The sequence below is a fragment of the Malassezia pachydermatis genome (assembly GCF_001278385.1).
Source record: "Malassezia pachydermatis strain CBS 1879 chromosome Unknown scaffold2, whole genome shotgun sequence".
Lineage (NCBI taxonomy): Eukaryota > Fungi > Basidiomycota > Malasseziomycetes > Malasseziales > Malasseziaceae > Malassezia > Malassezia pachydermatis.
Window position 1 is genome coordinate 851889 of NW_017253139.1, and position 14723 is coordinate 866611.

The 14723-nt window shown below is 57.5% G+C and overlaps 6 protein-coding genes across 6 annotated transcripts; 4 read left to right on the forward strand and 2 right to left on the reverse strand.

The window, feature by feature from the left end:
- Positions 1-32: 32 nt before the first annotated feature.
- Malapachy_2503 (hypothetical protein) lies at positions 33-4136 on the reverse strand (the record flags this gene model as incomplete). The annotated part of the gene is made up of 1 exon (XM_018136992.1): positions 33-4136. One exon carries the CDS (start codon positions 4134-4136, stop codon positions 33-35), a length of 4104 nt encoding a protein of 1367 aa, XP_017993327.1.
- Positions 4137-4413: 277 nt separating this feature from the next.
- Positions 4414-7731, forward strand: Malapachy_2471 (leucine-trna ligase; the record flags this gene model as incomplete). Its single annotated transcript, XM_018136960.1, has 1 exon — positions 4414-7731. The coding sequence occupies one exon, from the start codon at positions 4414-4416 to the stop codon at positions 7729-7731; it is 3318 nt and encodes a 1105-aa protein (XP_017992905.1).
- A 319-nt stretch (positions 7732-8050) lies between these two features.
- Positions 8051-9418, forward strand: Malapachy_2494 (hypothetical protein; the record flags this gene model as incomplete). Its single annotated transcript, XM_018136983.1, has 1 exon — positions 8051-9418. The coding sequence occupies one exon, from the start codon at positions 8051-8053 to the stop codon at positions 9416-9418; it is 1368 nt and encodes a 455-aa protein (XP_017992876.1).
- A 202-nt stretch (positions 9419-9620) lies between these two features.
- Malapachy_2475 (hypothetical protein) lies at positions 9621-9976 on the forward strand (the record flags this gene model as incomplete). The annotated part of the gene is made up of 2 exons (XM_018136964.1): positions 9621-9879; positions 9918-9976. The coding sequence occupies 2 exons, from the start codon at positions 9621-9623 to the stop codon at positions 9974-9976; spliced, it is 318 nt and encodes a 105-aa protein (XP_017992901.1).
- Positions 9977-10070: 94 nt separating this feature from the next.
- Positions 10071-12344, reverse strand: Malapachy_2505 (putative acid sphingomyelinase; the record flags this gene model as incomplete). Its single annotated transcript, XM_018136994.1, has 1 exon — positions 10071-12344. The coding sequence occupies one exon, from the start codon at positions 12342-12344 to the stop codon at positions 10071-10073; it is 2274 nt and encodes a 757-aa protein (XP_017993333.1).
- A 957-nt stretch (positions 12345-13301) lies between these two features.
- On the forward strand, positions 13302-14171 carry Malapachy_2496 (2og-fe oxygenase; the record flags this gene model as incomplete). The annotated part of the gene is made up of 1 exon (XM_018136985.1): positions 13302-14171. The coding sequence occupies one exon, from the start codon at positions 13302-13304 to the stop codon at positions 14169-14171; it is 870 nt and encodes a 289-aa protein (XP_017992878.1).
- Between the last annotated feature and the right edge of the window lie 552 nt (positions 14172-14723).

Genomic DNA, 14723 nt, shown 5'->3' on the forward strand with positions numbered 1-14723 from the left:
AATGTACTATGGATCATGTCATAGGGTATATATTAGTATGTACGCATTCGCTTCATGGAACGCGTTGGCGATGTATGTGCCCGCTTAAACGTCGCCCCGGTCATGCGTGGGTATATAGAAGCTGCGTCATCGCCATCACCGTACGAACGCTCAGAGGGTAAGTGGGTCCATGGTGCATCCGGGGCATCCACAAGCATCCATTCGCGTGTGGTTTGTGGAGTAAAAGGGGCACAGGGGATGGTGGACGGAAGACTCAATGGCACATCCCACGGATCACGAGACGTGGTCTGTGCTGAGGTTGCTAGAGCGTCTTTGGAAGGTAGACATGCATCGCGCCTGTGCCATGGCGAAGGCAAGTGCGAAGGCGTAGGAGGTACACCCTGGTAATGCAAAAGCGGCTTCGCCCAGGATGATACAACGGCCGACGTCTGTGCTTGCGCCCGGAGCCACGCTACCAATTTCGTCGAGTCCATGTGAGCCATCACATATGTTGTCACAGGTAGAACCCATGCATGAGAAGGCTCTTGTACAAGATGCGTTAGAATTGTGGGCCAAGCAGAATGCGTCAAAGACGTACTGTGCAGCAAGCACAGTGTGCCAGCATAGCGTACAAGCGCAGGCGTAGCGCTAGACCACGCCTGAGCAAATCGTTCCAAGACACGCAGAGCGTAAGCAGAATGGCGGGGCCATGTAGAGGAGGGCACGGCAGATTCATTCGTAAACGCTGCATGAACCAAGCGCGCTAGCGCATGAATCGCTTGGGTCTGTGCATGACCATGCTGTGCATCCAAGGCATGCACCCAAGCCTCTAATGCCCATCGCTGTGCTGCCTCCCAAAGGGAGGGAGGCGCATCCCACTGAAGCAACACATCCATCGGGGACCCACCTAGTTCTGCTGGCATTTCCAAGCACGTCGCAAAGAACGACGAGGGCCATGCTTCTGTATCCCATTGTAAACGCCATGGCAAAAGGGATAAGGCCCCATGCGATGCTGACTGCAAGTCCCATACGACCTCCGGCTCGAGCCATGCCACCAAGCGCGTCCACTTTTGCATACGTGTGTCAGCAGGCCACGTGCGGACTTGCGACCATACCACATCGGGGTGCGCAAGCCACTGGGCAAACCAGGTGCGTGTATGTGGCTGTACAGCCATCACAAGCTCATCATGAGCTGGCACATCACATGCATCCATAGCTGAAAGCAGCGGAAGTAGGCCATCTCGCAACGGTAAGCGTTGCTGCTGCATATGCAAAGCAAACCATGTGGCTTCACCCAGTGTCGGCATGGAGCATACATGACCTGCCTGCGATGTCGTAGCGGCAATCGCATACACGAGCTCTCTGCAAGCAGGCCATCCATGATGGGTACGTGGTGCGGTAGCAATAAAGGGTGCCAATACATCCTGGAGCAGAGTCGAGGCATCGACTAGGCCAAATGTGACAAGGTGCACAACCAGGGCGGTCCATGTAAGCGCCCCCGTACTAGGCCCATCCCAAACGGTGCGAATACATGTATGGATCACAGTATCTAGCTTGATACCCGCTGTGCCGGCCAGCGTGGCAAGACATGTGACCAGCGTCATGGGCACCACCATGTCCGTGCTGGTCAGCGCTGTGAATGCAGCGCGCACCAGCAACGTCGTCGCTTGTTCTAGGGAGTACGCGGATATCAATGGCAAGCACAAGTCGTCTGCAGGCCATGGATCATGCAAGAGGGTATAGACAATGCGTGTCGCCTCATCTGTCGCGCATGATGGGACGGACACATCGGCCATGGGCATAGGCGCATAAGTCGCTACAGGTACGTCGAGCGCGCCCAAGGCAGTGAGTGCCGTGCGTGCCATCGGAACGACCATGCCCCGACCGACCAGCGGAAGGACGCGAGGAGCGCCCGGGAGGACAGAGGCTTCACCAAAGGCGTACGGTGCAAGACGCTCGGCCATGAGAATGGCCATATCCAGGGCGTCCCATACGCGGGCATACGTAGCCACAATATGACACACAGGCACGAGGCAGGCTAAGTCGTGGCCATCAAGCAGCGCACAGACCATCCGACCAAGTGTGTCCATGGCGTGCATGGACGTGAGCAGGGTAGCAACCAAGACAAAGCGATCAGCAGGCATGGTAGGTACTTCATGCAGCAGCATGGGCGTGATACGCTCGACCAAGCGCGCCTGAATGTAAGGTGAAGCCGCCCATACATGGGGTGCGCGTGTAGGCCATTGCAGCGTATCAGCCATGTGAAATGTTGCCGTCGAGGTAGGCGCTGTGACGGCCGGTGTGCTTCGCGGGCTCGCTAGAGCAATCGGAGACGAGGGCAGTGGTGACGACGGCGCGGCGCTGGGCGTGGCGGGGGCAGAGAGGGTGGATGGATCATCGGTGGCCCATTCTAGCACGCGTTTCAGTTCACGCAACGCCCGACGCTCTGTGGCTTCTTCGTACGATTCCGAGGTCCGTGCGCCATAAATGGCAAAGCGACGCTGCTGTTGCATGTTGACAGAGACGGGTGGCACAGGCATGCTGCGCAGTAAACGCATGTGGATGTGGGTCGTATGCCGCTGTGTCCGTGTGTCACCACTCGCACGGATCCAGCCACGAGCCATGAGCCGCTGCAAAAAGTAGGGATAGCTCAGCACACCATCCCGGGCGAACAAACCGAAAAGACGAGCGACATAGGCAGGACGAAGCGGCACGGATTCAGACAGGGTATCAAGCCATTGCATTACCGCTTCGCTCAGAGAGAATGGCGGCCATGGGCAAGAAAGTCGACGTCCGTCGGGAAGAAGCAGCCGCTGAGCCTGACACTCGTCAAGCAAGTGGGCTAAGGCTGCAGCGACGTACAGGCGATGTACCCCGACACGATGCAAGGTGCAGGCCCACGTACACAGGCTATGCAAACGACGACGTGCCATGGGCGCAGAAGCATGTCGCGGTAAGAAGTACTCGACAAACAATGCGGTCGATCCTGTCTGGTTGTCGTCCAGCTGGCGCCAGCAGGCGGCGTCCCATGCATCGACGCCGTCCAAGTAGGCAGCCAGGGCAGTGCGCAAAGCTTGCGACGTAGCCTTGGCGCGTTCAAAGTCAGGGATGGCAGGAAGCATGCCCAAGGCAATACACGCAGGGTGAACCCATACAGTGGTCGGAGCCAGCATCACGCATCGACGCAGCAAGTCTTGCGCTTGCTCACGAAGCCATGATACGGTACCTGAGACGGACTCCGTGGAGGTTTTTGAGTCAGCCATCGTTCTCAAGGCACCAACCAAGCCAGAGGCCAGCGCAGTGTGAGCACAGATCGATTTATAATGCCGCGCGACTTGCTGAAGAAGGCAAGCACGTGTATTTCCCGGTGCACGAGGGAGGGACTCGACCAGCCAGGCATAGTATAGATAAGGCACCAACAGGGACTGGGACAGCAACGTGTCGATGAGACGCATGGCGTACCGCCATCGCGCTGTCCATGTGGCCCGCTCCTCGGGAGTGAAGGGTGCATGCGTGAGCATCGAGGCGAGCCATGCAAGTACATTGTCTGTCCACTCATATGTATAGGCCAACGGTGTGAGTCCACGAGCTCTACCAGCTTGCAAATCAGAGGCCCCTACGACCTGGATGAGCCACAAAGCGCGCGACAGGGGGACGCTGCGTGCCCGTGGGAGGCCAGGAACGCAGCCCTGCCATAGCATATCGAGGAGTCGTTCGCCACGGAAGCCGTGAGGCACAGCTTGTGCCAGGACCGAAAGGGGCTGAGCAGGATCGGCCAAGGCACGTACAAAGGTGTCGAGGTGCGCGTCCGGCAACGTGACGCGCGTCGGCATGTCGCATGCCGCCAGGTCACGGATGGGTGTGGGAGCACCATGCCGTCGTCGCGTGCGTATGGCATCGACCATATCGCCTAGGAGGGTGCGTACAGAGTCACGAGAGAGACGTGTATACCAAAGATCTGCTGAGGATCCGACGTCGACAGGCACAGGCGACACAAAAGGCGCGCCAGCTCGTGCTGCATAAGGCCCCACAATGGTATGGGTCGGCGCCGTACGTAAGCCAGGCGTCCCAAGCTGATCACGATGATGCCATGCCGGACGCCAATCCGGCGCAGAGAGGGAGTAGGCCTGGGGCGCTGCGCTCCCAGGCTCCGGCATTTGGATCGTAGTTGGCGCCCTGAGCGTACACCACGGCTTGACCAGAGCCAAGACACGCAGCGACGCGTACGAAGTGGAGGAGGCCCAGGCCCACCGACCGACCGACCCACCTTCGCGGCGTAGGGCGTCTTCGCGCCACGTGATCAGGCAACGAAAAACCGACCGTCGAAGCCTCGGGGGCTGCACGTTCACCACAACGACGCGACCAAGAACAGTGCGTTGTTGGACAGAGGCCCTGAGTTTGCTTCGTAGGACCTTTGCGACCGGACTTCGAAGGATGTCGACAAAGACAGCGCCCGCAACGGCGGGCCCCATTAAGCTGGAGAATACGGCGAAGCGTGATGCCCTGCAAGCGCTGGAAGCCAAGTACCAAGCGCAATGGAAAGAGGCTCATACGTTCGATGTGGATTCGCCTGTGAACAATGCCGAGCTGCGTGATATGACCCCAGAGGAGGTGCGTGCGAAGTACCCCAAATTCTTTGCTACGATTCCGTACGCCTACATGAACGGCAGTCTACACTTGGGTCACGCGTTTACGCTGTCCAAGGTCGAGTTCGCGACTGGCTACGAGCGCATGTGCGGCAAGCGCGCATTGTTCCCGTGGGCGTTCCATTGCACGGGCATGCCGATCCGTGCAGCGGCCGACAAGCTCATTCGTGAGATTGAGATGTTTGGCGAGGACTTTAGCGGATTTGAGGCGGCGCAGGCGAAAGCGGCCGAGGAAGAGGCGGCCAAGGCCAAAGATGAGAGCTCGCAGCGTGTGGACAAGGCGACGAAGGGCAAGTTGGCCGGCAAGTCGACCGGACTCAAGTACCAGTTCCAGATCATGGAGAACAGTGGCGTGCCACGTGAGGAGATCAAAAAGTTTGCTGACCCTACCTACTGGCTGCGCTACTTCCCGCCGATCGCGAAGCGCGACTGCAATGACTTTGGTCTGCGCATCGACTGGCGTCGTGCGTTCTTGACGACCGATGTGAACCCGTACTACGACTCGTTTGTGCGCTGGCAGATCAACAAGCTGCGCAAGATGGACAAGATCAAGTTCGGTGAGCGTCTGACGATCTTCTCGATTAAGGACGACCAGCCATGCATGGACCATGACCGTTCCGATGGTGAAGGTCTTGGGCCGCAGGAGTACACGGGTCTGAAAATGAAGGTCGTGCAATGGGGCAAGGACGCTGCGCCGTTGCTGGACGAGAAGCTGCAGGGCAAGAATGTGTACTTTATCGCGGCGACGCTGCGTCCTGAGACGATGTACGGCCAGACCAACTGCTTTGTGGGCCCGAAGATTGAGTACGGTGCGTTCCGTATCAACGACAAGGATGTGTTTGTGTGCACGGAGCGTGCGGCGCGCAACATTGCGTACCAGGGCGTGACGGACGAGCGTGGCCGTGTGGAGTGCTTGGCACAGATGCCTGGCTCGGCACTCGTTGGCACGTTGCTCCATGCGCCGTCGAGCGTGCATGGCAACGTGTACGTGACGCCTATGGAGACGGTCATTGCGACCAAGGGTACAGGTGTCGTGACGTGTGTGCCCAGTGACTCGCCCGACGACTATGCCACGCTGATGGACCTGCGCAAGAAGGCCGAGTTTTACAACATCGACCCGCAGTGGGTCGCTTTGGACCCGATTCCTGTCGTCCAGGCCCCGGGCTACAGCGATATGATTGCGGCGGACCTCGTGAAGCAGCTGAAGATCCAGAGCCCGAAGGACAAGAACCTGCTGGCCGAGGCGAAGGAGATTGCATACAAGCAGGGCTTCTACAATGGTGTGATGCTCCAGGGTCCCTACAAGGGCGAGCCTGTGATGGAGGCCAAGGCGAAGGTCGCAGAGGACCTGATCCGCTCGGGCGATGCATTTGCCTACGCTGAGCCGGAGGGCAAGATTACAAGTCGCAGTGGCGACGACTGTATCGTGGCCCTGTGCGACCAGTGGTACTTGGACTACGGTGAGCCCTTGTGGAAGGCGCAGGCGGAGAAGCTTCTTGCGCAGATGAACACGTTCCAGCCGGAGACGCGTCACTCGTTCGAGGGTGTGCTCGGCTGGCTGCATCAGTGGGCGTGCGCGCGTTCGTACGGTCTGGGCTCGAAGCTGCCATGGGACCCGCAGTTCCTGGTCGAGAGTCTGAGTGACTCGACGATCTACATGTCGTACTACACGGTGGCGCACCTGCTGCAGGGCGGCGTGGAAGACGGCAGTCAGGTGGGCCCGCTGGGCATTGAGGCGAAGGACATGACCGACGAGGTGTGGGAGTACGTCTTGGGCGAGAGTGAGCTGCCGGCCGATGCGCCTGTGCCGAAGGACAAGGCAGAGATCCTCCGTCGTGAGTTCCGCTACTTCTACCCGATGGATCTGCGCTCCTCGGGCAAGGATTTGATCAACAATCACTTGACGTTCTGCATTTACAACCATGCGGCGCTCTTCCCAGAGTCGCTGTGGCCCAAGGCGATGCGTGCGAATGGCCACTTGATGCTCAACGGTGCGAAGATGGCGAAGAGCACCGGCAACTCGCTCTCGCTGCGTCAGGCGGTCGACAAGTTCGGCGCGGACGCGACGCGTGTGAGTCTGGCCGATGCCGGTGACGGTATTGAGGACGCTAACTTTGAGGAAAAGACAGCGAATGCCAACATTCTGCGTCTGCACACGCTCATCGACTGGTGCACAGAGGTCATGGAGCAGATCAAGGCCGGTCAGCTGCGTTCGGGTCCGCTCGACTCGTTCTGGGACAAGGCGTTCGAGAACGAAATCAACATTGCGATTGAGGCTACGCGCGATGCGTACGAGCGCGCGGCGTACAAGGAGGCATCGAAGTTGGGCTTCTACGAGTTCCAGTCTGCGCGTGACCTGTATCGCGAGGCGACGGCCGACGTGGGCATGCACGCCGACTTGATCCGCCGCTGGATCGAGACGCAGGCGCTGCTTATCGCGCCGATTGCGCCGCACTTTGCCGAGCATGTCTGGCGCACGATCTTGGGCCACGACTCGACTGTGCACGATGCACTCTTCCCGCAGCCGAGCAAGCCGGAGGACGCGGCGATGACGGCCGCTGCGGCGTACGTCCGCGGCACGATCAAGACGATTCGTGATGCGGAGATTGCTGTGACGCGCCGCAAGGCCAAGGGCCCTTCGGCGCCGGCGAAGTACGAGGAGCGCAAGCCGAAAGAGGTTTCGATCTTTGTCGCGGACGCGTTCCCTGCTTGGCAGGACATTTGTGTGAGTGCCGTGCAGAAGCATTACGATGCCGCGACGGGCAAAGTGGACGATGCGAAGGTGCGTGAGGAGATCGCTGCGGCTGGTCTGCTCAAGGACAAGAAGGCCATGCCGTTTGTGATGGCGTTCAAGAAGCGCATCGCCGAGTTTGGTCCGGAGATGGCCTTCAACCGTCAGCTGCCGTTTGACGAGACGGCGACGCTGAAAGCGGCGTCAGGCTACCTGAAGAAGACGCTCAACTTCCGTCAAGTGCACATTGAGAGTGCCAAGGATGCGCTCACACGCGCGGACGAACTCCAAGGCAAGCACGGCTTTGACAAGACGGTTGTCGAGGGCGCCGAGCCTGGCGCGCCCTCGTTCGCGTTCTACAATGTGGAGGCGTAATGATGTAGGACCGTAGGTCGATCTTCGCGGCGGCTGCATGTCAGCTGCGAGAGAATGAAGCCTTGTGGAGATGCAGGCGAGTAACTCCTGACAGCATAGACGCCTCCACCTTCGTCCATGCAGAGAAGAGCAGCGTGTGATTGGACCTCCACACCCCCTGGATGCGCTCGACCCCCTCGCATGTAGGGCACACTAGGCAAGTCCTTCGCGGCGACAGCCCACCGAAGGAACGTCCGTCAGCAAGGCGTCAGGTTGTGATTCTTCTCTACCACGCACATTGTCTCTGGATATCTGCTAGATCAGCTATCTACGTACGACAATGGGAACTGTATCCGGTGCAGGGCGTATGATCGCCTTCCTGGCGTTCCTCTTGCTAGGCTCCGCCTTTGTGCTCGAGCTTATCAATTCGGTCTCTGTGCCTTATATTGAATCGCTGTACTTTTTGAATCTCAAAGTCAAGACTGGAGATCTCAATGCCAACATCGGTATCTGGGGTTGGTGTGCGTCTAGCGGCGGCCAGGCATGGCAGTGCAAGTACAAGGGCCTTGACAGCTATAACAATTTTATTGATCCAAGGGTCATCCAACAAACCAACAAGAGTGACTTCTTTTATGGCAATAGCATCACGCGTGCCCTCGTTCTCCAGCCCATTGCGGCTGGATTCACGGGTCTGGCCGCAGGTGCTGCCTTGCTGGGCTTCTGCGTGAGCACATTCGCATGGGTCCTCTTGGCCATCCTGGCCTGCTTGCTAACGATCGCCGCCACGGTGTTGGAGCTAGTGTTTTTCATCCACGCACGCGATGCTCTCACCAAATACTATAGCAAGGTGGCCAATACTGGCGAGTTCAGTGCAAATCTTGGCAACGCCATGTGGGTCCAGGTCGCGGCCCTCGCCGCGGCGGTGGTGGGGACATTGCTCATGATATTGGCGTACACGCTCAACCGCACATCAGTGTCAGAGCGGCCCCATGAGCCGACCCCACTGCCTATGTCGAACAAGCGCGACGACAGCGTGTATGCTGCGCCAGTGACAGACTCGTACGGCGCGTATTCGCACCCACAATATGGCTACACGCCGCCCTCTGCTGCCGTGGAGACGTCGGGAGCTGGACGGGCATACGATCCGAACCAGCCGTACGAAACAGGTGTTACGCCATACCCCAACAGGTACTCACAGGTGTACAATGCCAAAGAGGCAGGAAGCCGTCCGATCGAGCGCACCAAGAAAGACGAGCGTCGTCACAGTCGTCATCACAACAAGCGGCACGGCAAGCACCGCAGTCACAGTCACAGCCAGCCACGCGATCAGTACTTTGCCAACCGTGGATCGCACAGTCGCCGCCACAGCCGGCATACCAGCCGTGGTCATGGCCATATGTACGATGACGAATTTTATGACAACAAGGACGATGTTGTGCCGCGGCATAGCTACGAGTATGAATACGACTTTGATGCCTTCCCGGCGCGACGTATGAGCTTTGAATATGGCAACAACTCGCATGTGCGTCAACGCAGTATGGGCGGCTACAGCCGCCCCCATTCACAAGCGGCGCTAGCTCGCTCAAGTTCGCGTGCGTCGCGATTGTACCCGGCCGACTCGGGTGAAGTGAACTACGATACATTGCCGCGACGAACGGCCAATGATCAAGCACGCTGGCAACGTCACAGTCACCGATTCAGCTACTAACATTTGTACGGATGTGGCTCGCAAGTCTCTCTTTTCTGCGATGTTAATGTATGTGTATTTTTAGGCAGTCTTCGTCCGTAGACATTTCCAAGTGGAGGTTCTGGAATCGGTGTCACGTAGGTGTCGTCCGTGGAGGGTCGAGACGCCTTGACGACGGACTTTCCTTACGATGTGGACCCGGGTGTGCACGCAAGGCGCGATCATGCGAAGAGGATCGCGGCTCTTTTCCACAAAAGCGTCTATCCCGCATTTGACGTTGTTTACTGGCACGCATTGCTCGCTGTGTGACGATATGAAAGAGGTGCTGGAGGCAGAGACGACGCCCTTTACGTTGGCCATGTACAATATTCGGGACGATACATCGCCCAATGTCGAGTACTGGCGTCGCAAGTACCAGTATGATATCCCTGTGTTGCACCTTCGGTGGGGCGAGCCGACACAGGAGGACGATTACGGGCCAGGTACGTTGAACGATGGGTGCTTACCTCCCCGCCCCTAGAAATCGCACGTCATCGCCTTGATCCTGCGCAGCTCGCAGCAGCGCTGCAACGAAAGTGAGCCGATATACATGCTGCAGCTTTGAATATAGACAGGAGTTCGCACGAGATACCACTCAACAAGCATACCATATCATATCTACCTACGTCATCAACTAGTTGCTCTGCACAGAGCCGTAGCCCTTCGGGCAGCTGCGGCCGAGGTTCGACGAGGCGCTGCGCATGTAGCACACCTTGGCCTTCTGGCACGCTTCGGTGCTGCACTGCGGCGAGCGAGGGCTGTTGCGGCCCTGGTAGAGCTGGTGCAGTTCCACAAGCTCAGGGCGCTTCTCCATTTCGTCGGTCAGGGCGGCCCAGAACGAGGCGTTGAGAGGCGCATCGGCCGGCCATGCGCCGTTCTGCAGAGCGACGGGCGCAGCGTACGAGCCATCCGCGGCGGTCGCCGAGAAGTTGCTGTAGGTCTCACGCGCCTTGTACAGCAAGTGCCACACAGGACCGGTCTTCGTCAGGCTCTCATTGTCCTGCAGCTGCGTGTAGTACTGCGAGTAGTCCATCACCTCATACGTCTCCGGGTCCACGTCATACACACGCAGCGACGGGTTCACGTTGGTCAGTGGCGTGAGCGAGGGGCCAATGAAGCCAATCGCACGTGCATCCTGCGTCTTGCGGCTCACCGAGCTCGAGTTGCCGTTGCTTGACTCGTACCAGATCTGGAACTCGTCCTCGTGGGTGTGGCCGAAGAAGATGGCCGCAATCGTGTGGCTGTAACGCGACACGATCTCGTACAGCAGGTTCGTCGGATTGTCCACACCGTCGCCACCGCTCCAGCCCGTAAGCACATGAGCCACCATCCACACACGCTCGTTCGCATCCTCGGCGGCCTGGAGTTCGTCGGTGAACCAGCGCAGGGTGCCGCTTTGATCAGGGTCGTCAAGGTTCAGGAACGTCATCGGGTTGCCGTGGTACCAGAAGTCACTGTTCAGCGCAATCACACGCAGACCTTGGCGAGGCGAGACAGAGTAGCCGCCGTAGTGTGTGCGGATCGTCTCCGCAGTCGAGTCGTTGCCCCAGCCCTCGGACTTGACGAGCGCGGCCACATTGTCCCAGTCCCAGCTAAGCTGGTTAGCGCGGCCATCCGGCAGGCTGCTGGGTGCTGCCAGGTCAGCGGGCGACGAGTCGTGGTTGCCGAGAGCCACGACCATCGTCGTGTTGCCAAGGTGACGGTGGAACATGTCGTAGAGCGACTGCTCCGAGTACTTCACGAGGTCCTGCGAGATGTGCGCATCCGAGTCGTGCGTCGTCAAGTCACCTGTGTACAGCGCCAAGTCGAGCGGCGCCTCCTTCTGCAGACCCGAGATGCCTTCCATACCAGCGGCAACGAGCGACCAGGGCGAGTCACACTGGTAGTAGCCCCAGTAGTCGGCCGGATGCGAGATGTTGGCCTTCGGGAGCGAGCCAGGGGCGAACTGCGTCTGCGACCAGAGCGTCGTGTTGTAGCTGTCAGCACGGCAGCACTGACCACTGTTGCAGCTGCCCTCGGAGCCCAGCAAGTAGCGTGGGTCCACGTGGAAATCCGAGCCGTGGAAGACACGCAGCGGCGTGTCGCGCTTCGGGCCGACCTTCTTGCTGCGGCTCACGACCTCCGCAGGCGGCGTCGGCTTGCCCTTGAACCAGTCGTTGAGGAAATCAGACGAAAGCACCTTCATTTGAGGAAAGTCACACGAACCGCCCTTGATGGCCGAGGCGCACATGTAGTCGATCGTCGTCGAGCCTTCCGAGAAGTTGGCGTAGCTCAGCACCTGCGCATACACGCTACCCCACTGCGCCGGACCAAACGTCAACTCGCAGCCAAGGTCGACGGTGGGACGCGACTCGTACTTGTACTTCTTGCACAGATCCGTCATGAGGCCCGGCATCGCCGACGGCTTCGCCCACGCCAGGCGCTGGCCGAGACGCAGGGCGGAACGGCAACGGTCACACGAGCTCATGCTCTGGTCCTCAATGATGGCTGTCAAGTTCTTCATCGCCTCGTCCTGGAACGAGTTGCTTGACGCCAGCGCCGTGTAGCTAGGAGACGGCTCCGGGTAGACGGCCTCCGTCGATGGGGCCGCAGAAGGGAGGCTCATGGGGTTCACGAGGCTATCGCTAAAGTCGCCGCCGCCTACACGCGTAATGTGGGGGCGTGGCTCAGCCTCCTGGCCCGTAGGCATAAAGTCCATGGAAGGGAACTCGGACGTAGGGAACGCCGCCGGCGCTGTGTACACAGCACTTCCAGCGTCGGTCGTCTGCACGAGCGGGCGCTTACTAGTCGAGCTCGAGGCGCTGGACGACGACGATGTCATAGACGTAGTGTTGTCCGCGGCGCTAGCCGGCCAACAGATGGCCAGAGCGTACACAGCAGCCACGGCGAAAATGCTGGTCTTGACCATAGTACGAAGAACGTGCCGTTTCGATCGAGGTGTTGGCTCCCACGAAGAGGCGGACCCGGTAAGAGGCTCCCGTTCGATGTCGTACGATGCTGGCGCACCGGGTTTCATATATACATACTCCGACCTCGTCCCCGCGGCCTACGTCGAGTTCAGCCCAAGTGCACGGTCCCGTGTGGAGACGTGATGTATATCACACACCCAGAGGCCCCCACGTGCACGCCAATCCAATGAGTCCGCAGCGTCTTTTCACGTGCGGCCCAGTGGAGATAGACTCGAGCGCCCCACGAAGGACACAGAATCTGCGATTAGAACTCTTATATGACAGATGGTATGGCACACGACATCACGAACAAAAGAACATGCCTTCGCGTGGAAGCCGCCGTACAGCTCACGCGCCGTGTACTGCTGGCGGGGCCGTGATTTGCACCAGAGCGCACCAACTCGTCAAACGTAGCGATCGGTGTGTAGTACTGCTCGAACTCTAAGATCTCGTAGATTCAGTACAAGGTCCGAATTAATATGTGCGACTTCTGCAACGTCTTTAGCGAGCTTCTGTAAAGAAAATGGCTCGGGTCATCGGGATCAAATCCATATCGTATGACCCTGCCGATAGCATAACGTCTTCACCATCCAATCGAAGTTTGGTATTTCGAGTCATCACCCTCCACAAGTAATAACGCCTCTAACGTACCTTAGCTGGAGAACGCGCGACTGGGTGAATAAGGCGTGAATCTCTCACTATAGATTACCATGACAATGAAGCCTCAATTTTCTGTGCCAGTAGTGGATATTTCTCCTTACCTGAGGCAGTCAACGGTCGAGGAAAGAAAAAGCACAGCCAAAGCCATTGATGAGGCCTGTCGCTCCATCGGGTTCTTTCAAATTATCAACCACGGCATCCCGGCTGATGTGGAAAAAGGCCTGATAGATGCCGTGGACTCATTTTTCCTACAAGACATGGATATCAAGATGAAAGTGTACTCTGATACGAATCGCGGATATTCACCGCCAAATTCAGAGAATACTAGTTTGTCTTTAGGCTTGGAATCCACATACGGTGGCAATGACTACTTTGAGGCCTTCAACATCGGATCAGACCAAGAGATGTACCAGGTATCAGGACTTTCAGAACTTTTGTATGAGCCCAATACCTGGCCACCAACAGAAGGTGACCGTGTCCCTGAGGGCATGAAACGATTCCGAGTCAATCTCGAACGATGGTACGAAAAAGCAGCGTATCTTTCGCGCATATTGATACGAGTGTTTGAAGATGCTCTCGAAGTTCCCGAGGGTACACTATCACAACATACAAAACACTCCATGGATGTATTGCGCATTATCAATTACGCTTTGCCGCCTGGCACACCAGCCATCCGGGAGGATGAAATGGGCATGGGTGAGCACACAGATTATGGCTTTTTGACTGTGCTATGGGCAGACCGTGTTCCTGGCTTACAAATACTAGGGCGTGACGGTATTTGGCATGATCTCGTACCAGAAGAAGGCGCGCTGCTGGTCAACCTAGCAGATATGATGGCTCGCATAACCAATGAACAATGGTTGTCGACTTTGCATCGTGTCAAGCCGCCAGTCGTAGATGGGTTGATTCAACGTCGCCGCTCGGTTGCATTCTTCCACGATGGTGATGAAGATGCTATCATCAGCACCTTACCCAAGATGATTGATGAGGAACACCCACCCCTTTACAAACCGGTCCGTCTTGGTGACCATCAATTGGCGAAGCTGCGTGGTTCAAAGAGCCATGTGATCAACAAACAAAATACTGAAAGAGAAGCAGCACGCGTGCTTGCGTCAAAAAGAACATAATGTGCCGATGTTATTGGCAGCCCCAAATGAATGGTACTTGTAAGTAGATAGATATATTTTAGTCATGTCCAGAAGTCAAGCAAATATACGATGCAATGCTGAACTATCATAGAGTATACGCAAGGTATTGATAAAGTAGAAATGATCCTCAATTAGACGAGCCCACCTATCAACGTCGACTAGGAACTGTAACGATGAAGTCTAACATGCCGCCATAGCTAGTCAGGGCTATCACAGACCCCATGCCTTTGCCAAGCATTATGCCATGTATTTTAGGCCAATAGGCATTTGCTTGAACGTATTTGCGATCTACCTTTGCCTGTGGTGGAAGAGGCTCATGCCAGAACTAATGTGAAGGAACCTACTTCTACCGTAGCGGATACTATAACAGCGCCCAAGTTCGTGCTACACATTTTTCTAACCCTTAGTAGTTGCTTGCGCTCGAAGCGCTGTTGAGCGAGGCCCATTAACTGTCGATGCCACGCCAGATTTGACATGAGCGTGGCCAAATGACGGACCGGACTCAGTGAGAGGCTCACGTTCAATGTCGTA